The 10,000-nt window shown below is 43.9% G+C and overlaps 1 protein-coding gene across 1 annotated transcript in view; it reads left to right on the top strand.

Moving 5' to 3' along the window:
* Nucleotides 1-10,000, top strand: part of grin2ab (glutamate receptor, ionotropic, N-methyl D-aspartate 2A, b) — a 136,785-nt gene that overhangs the window by 3,365 nt on the left and 123,420 nt on the right. The window contains exon 3 of the mRNA XM_063211207.1: nucleotides 804-1,013. Within this exon, the coding sequence (XP_063067277.1) occupies nucleotides 804-1,013 (210 nt within the window). The remainder of the gene's footprint in view (nucleotides 1-803; nucleotides 1,014-10,000) is intronic.

The raw sequence follows: 10,000 nt of genomic DNA, 5'->3' as shown, positions 1-10,000 counted from the left end.
GGTGCAGATGCTCGAAAACAATAGTTGTTATTGTTACTATTATTCACATTTACTGCATCTCATCATTCTCATGTAGGGTTGGTGAGGCACTGCCTCCCCTGCCGTATTGGAGCGCACGTGCCTGATACATACATACATATTACACACACACACACACGCACACGCACGCACGCACACGCACACGCACACACACACCTTCCATCTCTGAAGCATCAAGGCACATAACCCCACAAGGACTGTCACCACCAATATGGGCATTGAATAGAAAAAGCGGCAGCTAAGTGTAATCTAATGAATAATTATAAACCGTGGTAAAACTATGGTTAGTTTTCAGAGTAAAACCATGGTTAATTTTATAGTTAAACCATGGTCAAACCATGATTGAACCAAAAAAATGTGCCAAACCATGCTCAAAAAAACATGAAAACCATGATTTACCATGGTTGATTTTCATAAGGGACACACAACACACACACACACACACACACACACACACACACACACACACACACACACACACACACACACACAAAGACAAAGACACACACAAAGAAACACACACATTAACACTGTATCTGTGTTACAGGTGGTGTCTGAATCATACTGACCACGTAGTGTCCTGAATGGACTGTGTGAGCTCATGGCTCGGCAGCCTCTGCACACACACACACACACACACACACACACACACACACACACACACACACACACACACACACACACACACACACACACACACACACACACACACGCGCACACACACAAACACACACTCTCTCTCTTACACTGTAACTCTTTCATAGGTGTGGGGAGTGCGTTTGAATCGTACTGACCCGCGCAGCGTCCTAAATGGCCTCTGTGAACTCATGGCGCGGCAGCCTCTACACGCCCTTGTGTTTGGAGACGACGGGGAACAGGAGGCGCTCGCCCAGATGCTCGACTTCGTCTCCACACACACCTACATGCCCATCCTCGCCGTGCAGGGAGGGTCCGCCATGACCATGGCTCAAAAGGTTAGACATCACACACACACCAATGCTTTGTCAAAATGTTAGTCTAATGCAGTGTAAATAAATAAGAAATGACATAGAAAGACATCCCTGCGGCACCAGATCTCTTCCCTTTGAGTCTCTTCTACTTTTGTCTGCCATTTATTTGAACTTCAATGTGTATCTGGATGTACACACTTTATCTTCCTCTCTCACACAGACATAATCCCTTCTCTCTTCTCTCTCTCTCTCTCTCTCCCCCACACACACATACGCGCGCGCACACACACACGCACACACACGCACACACACACACACACACACACACACACACACACACACACACACACACACACACACACACACACACATTCACAAGCACTGATGGTGATGATGATGACATTGATGACGATGATGAAGATGGTGATGGTGCTGGAGGTGATGATGACGACGATGATGATGATGGTTGTTGTGATGATGGTGATGATGATGATGGCGGTGATGATGATGACGATGATGACGGTGGTGATGAAGTAGATGTTGGCAATGATGATGATGATGATCATGATAATGATGATGAAGATGATGATGATGATGATGATGATGATGATGATGATAAAGATGATCATGAGAATGATGATGAAGATACAGTATGCCAGCTAGTCTTTGGTGTCTAGAGCAGGGGCCCGGGGGATTTGGTTTACTCCGGCCCCACTTGACCTGTAGACAGAGAAAAAAAACAAGAATGAGTTTGCCTTCTTTTCTTCAATTGTCCAAGTACCAGTCTCTTTATTTCATTTGGTCTCTTTATTGGTATTTGGTCTTAGAATCACTCATTCAGCCTCTGTGTAGTGTCTTCTTGTAAGTCACTTCTCAGTCCATCAGTAGGTCACAGTAGCCGTTGCCCTGCATTCTGTACAGTGTGTATGATTGATATTCGCAGAGGGTATGAAATATATAATTGTCAATATCATGACCGCTAGAGGGAGCCATGTGACCGTGTGTCAGTAAGATAGCCTACCAGTTTACAGCGCACATGTCACCCAACTGCGGTCAGGATACGTTGAATACATTCTTCAGGATGTGATTATACTATGTTTGATGCGACCGGGCCGTTTATGTTCGCGAAATACTATTTAGTTAAAGTTGGTGTCTTTGCTTCTGTTCTCTTTTTGCCATCTCCTCCCGAGCGGATAAATACTTGGATCCAATGCGCGAAGTAGGAAATAGAGATTGAAAAGATACAAACAAAAGGCTCTATTCGAAGGCTCCAGCTAACGCTGTTGAAAGATTTTTTGTCTCTTCCATTCTCCCTGGCCATCTGAATGACATGCTTTTATCAAACGTCATACCAAATCTTATTTAGGCCTAGGCTACATATTTTGGTAGGCTATTTATGTTTATGCTATTTGATCTGGCAATTATTATTATTATTATTATTATTATTTTGACTGTCTTGCTTGAGCCGCTCTGTTTGGATTACTTGAAGACTTTCCATGGATTATCCTGCATCGTCTCAGTGTCGTGAGTAACCTGGAACATCATCGTCAGACCAGTTGAGCTCAGTCACTTTTGACCGCGAGAGACTTTGTTTGGAAGGCCTATACATTAGTGCCATGGCTTACAGTGCAAAGAACTGATTTTTGTGACATTCCGGCATTTTTTTTATAGGAATATAATCAAAATTGTCCCACCGCCGCGTGGTTATAAGCTATTGTTTTGTGACGCGCATGTGGGTGAACTTTATTGAAGTTGCGTGTAATACTGAACAGTGAACTGAAATTGAATTGTAATTGTTTTGATGCCATGCCGCTCAGTGACCACATTATTTCTCATTATGTCGGCAAAGGGTACAACAGTAGTATTTTGGTCTTTTTGTAGCCTACTCCCCTCATGAAACTGTAACTTGCGTGCCACGATTTCAGCAATATGGACAGACCCTAGCGCGCCAGTCCATGTAGGCTAGGCTGCGGACTTCTTATGCCCGGTCGCATTTTACGCAGATGATTTCAAGAGACCTGTTTGTGACGTTTGTAATTTAGGTCTTGCATTTAGCTGACTTGATATTGCCAGGTAAAGAGCATTTTAAAGTTTTCCGAATAGTTCTTCTACTTTGACTTTTGTAATGCAATCTCACAAAGGCTAATTGAGAGAAGAAGGCCTACACACGGTCATGTTCCCAGATTTTGAACGAGAAATGATTGCCCAGCGTCTTAAAAGCAAGCCCAAAATTATGAAGCAGCTAGTAAAAAAAAGAAGCCCTAAGTTGCTTATTATAAGCAGAATTTGCAACCGTCCCACCGCGTGAATAGCATTTCTATTAAAACTAGCTGGCCTAATGTTACTAAATCATGTGGAAGTTGTTACGATGCCCTATATGAGAAAAGCAGCACGGCATAAAATGCAAAATGAGTTACCGATAGTTGTGATTTCTATTATAAGGCCATGGGCAGTTATGTCATTAGTGATCATCACCTGGCCTATGTAAAATTACATGCAATTAATATTAGAATGTTCACCCATGGCCTCAGTCGCTAGGTTATGGTAGAAAGCCATAACACCACAACAAACAACAATTTGCCACAACAAACAACAAAAACATTGTTTAACATTGTTTTTGGAGGGGTTTATATGTGTGGATCATTTATTGAATACAGTGTGTACACATTGATCCAAAGTAGTGGTTAACCTTAGCCTAGCGCAGCCAGACCCGTACAGCAAAAAGCTGTACCAGGGTCTAGGAGGGCTGGGCGGCAGTGTGGGCGGGATAAACGGTTGCTTCAGCACTCAACGTCACGCAATAGGATGGTGGAACAACCAATCCCCACACACTTCTGTGTAACGTCACAGCCAGAGCCATCTAATATCAGAGTTACGCCACTCCCATAGACCTCTATGGACCAATCTTTCCACAGCAATGGCGGCTCTCATGGAGCCTCACGGAGCGTTAACATGGAAATCCCCATTGACTTTAGTTCTATTAGAAGTTACTTAGTTCCAGGAGGTGGCCGTAGAACACAGAAAAAGTGGTAAAGGTAATGTAATTTGTTTGTACTTAATCTTTGTTTGGTATGTGATGGTTCTGTGTTAGTTTCCAACGAACAGAAGTTTACTGTTAAGAAACATTTTAATCTACGCGAATCACATCACCAACCGACTTCCTGGTCCCCGGTTTGCGCAACTCTGTTATTAGATGGCTCTGGTCACAGCTGTCTTTCACAACGTGCACGCGACACGCCCCTTTGTAGGTGCAGCGGCCGGCAACTTCGAGCCGTCGTAGCAGTGAATTCGTGTGATGACCACAGCCACAAACAAGTTTCCTAATAAATCGTGTTTTCACTTATACAGTTCAAAAATGCACCGTTTTCAACCACATGGCCCTCCTTAATCAATCAGCGAAATGTCGAGCAATTTGGGGCTTGTTAAATGGTTATATTTATGATTGTTGTCAACATGGCATGTTCGGTGTTAGCTAGCTAGCTGTATACCCATAAGTAATACATGGCTAGCCGCTAGCTCGGTAGACTAGGTGTCATTCCCATCTATTTAGTAAGCGACTTACAGACTTTCAAAGCTCCCAAATGTCTCGTTTTTAATGACATGGATCTTATTAGAATTTGGGGCAGGCATATAATACAAGGCTGGATACCTAGCTCTGTTATTGACGACAGGTTAGCTAGCCACTAGCGAGGGCCTCTTTGTAGGTGAAGCGGCAACTTCCAGCCGTCGTAGCAGTGAAAGCGTATGATGACCACAGCCACAAACAAGTTTCCTAATAAATCGTGTTTTCACTTATACAGTTCAAACATGCCTCATTTTCAACCACATGATCCTCTTTGATCAATCAGCGAAATGTCGAGCAATTTGGGGCTTGTTAAATGGTTATATAAATTTATGATTTTTGTCAACATGGCATGTTCGGTGTTAGCTAGCTAGCTGTAGAACCCATAACTTTCCCTGATTGTCGCTCCCAACGCAGGACGCTCCCAGGTCAGCTCGCTCCCACTAGCCAGACGATCGATCCCATCTATTTCTCAAAGACTTTCAAAGCTCCCAAATGTCTCGTTTTTACTGGCATGTGTCTTATTAGAAATTGGGGCAGCAATGTCATTCTACACCTACAGTAGTGGTCTGATAATAGCGTGTGACTATCTGGTTCTGTAAAATGCTCAACTTAGCTTACCGAGCTACTTTAAAACATTGAATGATCAAATGGTAATGTGTTGAGATCTATTTGTGTCCGATAAGTTCATGGTGTATTATTACATCAATCCATGTCAGCCACGAAATGTATTATCATCCAGGTTTTTTAAATTAAGTAAACACTTTCGTGCTGTACGTAGCACAGACGGACACCATGCTTCTTCTTAGAAAGTTTCCTGTTTACTAGGTAGCCCGGCCCCCCTCGCGATTTGATTGGCCCTGTCATCGGATAACTTTCAGCCTCGCAAAACGACCGGGGTCCGCTAGACTGCCCCCGGGAGCAAATTCAATTTGCGGTCGCTAGGGGTGTCTAGATTTCTAGGCTAGGTTAACCTGCGATATACAGAACTTTAAAGTTGTCACGAAAATAAAGTTACTGAAATAATAAGTCCATGAGTCCAAACATAAATAACCATGAAGAAAATAAAACAATGAAATTAAGCCCCAAAATAGTGGCATACCCCTTTAAAGCCTTTATGCCAAAATTATCTCCAAATTGAATTCCAAACCAAAGTTGCACAAGCATCATTTTCTACCACACGCACATGCTGACTAATTTAATCTACAGGTGCATCAAGTGTCAATCACCATTACCCAGTGTTAATTTTGACAGGAATTTTTAATTTAGTTTTAGTTTTAGTCCCTTGACGAAAATGTAATTTTAGTTTTAGTCACAATTTAGTCATCTAAATCATTTTTTGTTTTAGTCTAGTTTTAGTCGACTAAAAGTCATACAATTTTAGTCGACGAAATCTAAAATAATTTTAGTCAACTAAAATATTAGGCCTGCATTAATTTCCTCTTGTCTACACTTCTCTATAAAATTGTCAAACTAAAATACCATTTGGGGAAATCAATGATTAAAATTACATATTGTAATCATAAAATGTTGTCAAGAACTGCCAGCGCGTCTTATAAGCCAGTGTAAAAAAAATCATGTCCGCGACACTCATAAATCTCTGTCAATATTTTAGAATGACTTCGGAGGAAAACGGGACTGCACGTTATACATAAAAATACTCGTGGGTACCAGTAATCAAGAGCGTCGGCGTCGCGGGGTACAGTAGCCAGGTTACATGCAAGCGTTACAATGGCACCTGTTGGAAGACGTCCCCCCCCCCTCTCTCGTGCGCGTATTGCAAGCTGTTTCATATTATTTCCTTGATGCAAAGTTGTGATGGCATACGCGCTCTTGTTGACATGGTTGTGTGCATGGTTGCATGCATTCGCAAGCCGTTATTGCAATAAGCATGCACGTGAAAGTGTGGAACGGCCGTTCACTTCCTATTTCAGTGTCCTTGACTGAAACAAGTTGCAAAACTCCACACTTCCGAATCCTTTGCCATCGGCACTAAAGTGATTCTTATCAGAAGGTTGTGCCTACGCATAGACCCTTAAATTACAAACATTAGCGAACATTGAAAAAAGATCAGACAACGACCGTCGGGTAGCAGGTTTATGAAAGCGTCAGGGAGTGGAGAAGTTCCGCAAAAATGTATCGTTAGAGAAAGATGTTTGCTACTGTGCGACAGCACCATCCCTATTTCATGACTGCATAAACTTCTTCGTCGTGGATAAAGGGGCAACAATATTTTTTCCAGCCAGGATTGCACTGAAAAGTAGGCTACTGCTGTTAAAAAAGGTCACAGGTGTGCGGCACTGACGCTGCCTGTCACTGTGTGCCTGTGTGTGTGTGAGGGAGGGGAGGAGGGAGACGAGGAGCAGATGAGGGTCGCGACTTGCGAAATAGCAGGCAATTCTTTTCCAATGTTTCAGTGACATATTAACAAAAATGTTTCCTATTGGTTTTCGTCTCCGGTAGAATTGTAGTCACATTTTAATTTTTTTGAAATATAAATCAATATCGTTATATTTTTCGTACAAACGCATGCTGTTTTTTCGTCATCGTTTTATTGTCGTCAGGGGAAAACAGCTGTTAACGATATTTATGACGAAAATCTTTCGTCACGAAATTAACCAGTTAATGTTCACCAGCCGCGGGTGGTATACAGCCTGGTCGGCGGTTACAAATTCATTTTTTCAAAGAGTTTTCTCCACCACACAATATCCACACCACCATGACTTCTCGAGAGACACTTGCTATGGGTAGTCAGGGCACACTAGACACTCCAATCTGCCAGCCCCCACTACCACTGCACAGGGCTGAGCTGATACCAACCAGTATCACTAAACATCAGTAGGCACCCCGCCAGTACCAGGCGCATGCAGCTGGGGTTTGCAGCTGCACGTGTAACACCTAGCTGCCGCTTACAGCTGAGGGCCAGTGATTACAACCGCCCGCGGTCTCAATTAACAATTAATGCACCCCACCCGTGGGATGAACCCCCGTCGACGGGTTCCAATTAACAATCAATGAGCCCCGCGCCCGGAATGAACATCATCCCCGGTTTGCAATTAACAATCAATGAGCCCCGCGCCCGGGTTGGTGCAACATCCAATCAGCATGCAGTTCTTTACTGCACAGGTGCAGCTTGTTATTGAAGCTGAAGTACAAAAGTGTACATGCTGCCCAATATTCGCCATATTTTGGGCGTTTTTCCGTGTAACACGTCGACGTATTTCTGCATAATGTCACAAAATCCTCGAAAAAGAATATGCAACACGGCTGAGGCGAGCGGTGAACCAACAGTATCCAGTGACGGGGACGAAACAGACGATGAATGGGAACCTGACACCGACCAAACAGACACAACGCTTTTGAATTCATCCCTGGAGGAAGACGAAGGCTCTTCGTAAGTGCCATGGACAGCGCTTCTGTGTATTACTGAGTGTTTTTTTTGTCAGACCGGGCCAAGAGCTCTTCGGTCAGGGTAACATGTTTTGAAAGTCTCTGTGCATTGTTTCCTATAACAGAGATGAATACATAACCCCAGTGAAGAAGATGGGGGGCAGAGGGGTAGGCCATCCGCGTGGTAGGCCTCCTGGACGTGGCAGAGGTAGAGGAAGAAAGGGTAGAGGCAGAGGTGCAGGCAGAGGGACAGGACGAGGAGTCGGCCGCCCGCCAGGAGGAAGGGGGAGAGACTTGCCGCAAACTGAGGATGGACATGGATGGCAGAACACAGAGGTACAAGATATAATTCCACAACAACCAATGTTTAGACCAACTCGTACTCCTGGTCCGCAAGTTATTACTGGGGAAAATTATTCCATATTGGATCTCTTTCGCCTATTCATCTCCGATGCAGTTTTACAAAAGGTCCTCAGTAACACATACAAATTTGGGAGACGGAGGCATGCACATCTTTGGGAAGAACTGACCATGGCAGACATGTACAGCTATCTATCTCTGATCATTTACATGGGTCTTGTTCACGCTCCAGCTCTTGCAGACTACTGGAGAAGGGCAGAATTATATAGCTTTCCGTGGGCCGGGGCAACAATGTCTGGCCGTAAATTCAGACGAATCTCCACCAATGTCCATATATCTGACCCTGATGATGACGAGCTGAAAGCAGCTCGAAGAGGCACCCCTGAGTTTGACCGCCTTCAGAAGATTAAACCCCTGTACACTGATATCCGGAAAAGCTGCATTTCCAACTTCCAGACAGGCCAGAACAGGTACCTCCTGCAGTACAAGACCACAATCTTCATAAGAATGGCGTTGACTGGTCTGACAGTTTCATTGGTTATTACCAGGTTCTTCACAAGACGAGGAGGTGGTACAGATCTTTTTTTTACCATTTTATTGACATTGCCATAGTGAACGCATTCATCCTCCACAAATACATAATGGAAAGCATGGGTGGAAAGCCCTTATGTCAGAAAGCCTTCCATGAGAAGCTAATTCTGGAGCTCCGGCACGTTGGACATGGTGAAATTGTCCCGTCTCCTCCGCGAGCGCCATCACCACCAGCGCCACCACCTGATGCCTTGCATATGCCCGTACACTTCGGGGAAGATGGCACAGAAGGACGGCGACAGTGCGTGAATTGTAGACAGAAGACGCCACGTCTATGCACCACATGCAACGTTGCCTTGTGCATGGTACCCACGAGGAACTGCTACAAGTCCTGGCATATGAAAGGCCAGGCAAATAGGCAATAAGGTGAGTACATTGACCTCCATGACGGGGGCGGGGTTGTAGTCTCCAGGCTGTAGTCATTTCTGATCGAAAAAAAGAAAACAAAATCCCACGTGTCCACAGCGAAAAGCACATTGCCTGGGCTTGAAGAACCACAACACCTCGCACAATAAGCACAATAGCTCCAGCTATGATGACCGCCACAGCCAGGACCGGGTATTCGAGGACCGTCACCCCGAAATTGTGTGCTATAGATCGACCTTGTGATGTGACTGGTCTCGGTAGGATGCAAGACATCCACATTTTTTGCTGTTTTTACGTGTTTTCAGTGGATCCTTTGTCCTGAAAAGACTTGAGGCAAGGGTTTTTTTTTCCTGTTTCATTAGGAGAACTGCTTTCAGATTGACATTTATTTGTATTAACATTAATTTTCTCCCTTTTTTTCAAGAAATGTTGTGCTTTATTCCAAGTAGTTTGTAACAAAACATAAGGGTGCTCTTTTGACTATAAAGTGACAAACTCCAGAGTCATAGCTTTCAAACAAGAGCACGGATGTTAGTGTAGCACACACAGGGATATGACTGCAACCCATGGCGTAAAAGAAGCCAAAAATGTATAAAATGTGTGTGACGGTTAAGTGGTTAACACTGCCATTACCAGGCTCCAATTAAGGCAACCCATTTTCCTAAATTCAGCCAGCAGGAGTCATTAAACCAAAAATGTACCAAATGGCTACTACATTAAGACTCTTGTCCAATAACCATCT

The sequence above is a fragment of the Engraulis encrasicolus genome, chromosome 1 (assembly GCF_034702125.1).
Source record: "Engraulis encrasicolus isolate BLACKSEA-1 chromosome 1, IST_EnEncr_1.0, whole genome shotgun sequence".
NCBI classification, from domain to species: Eukaryota; Metazoa; Chordata; class Actinopteri; order Clupeiformes; family Engraulidae; genus Engraulis; species Engraulis encrasicolus.
Note: the sequence above shows the minus strand (reverse complement) of the source record. Positions and strands in the feature narration are given on the sequence as shown.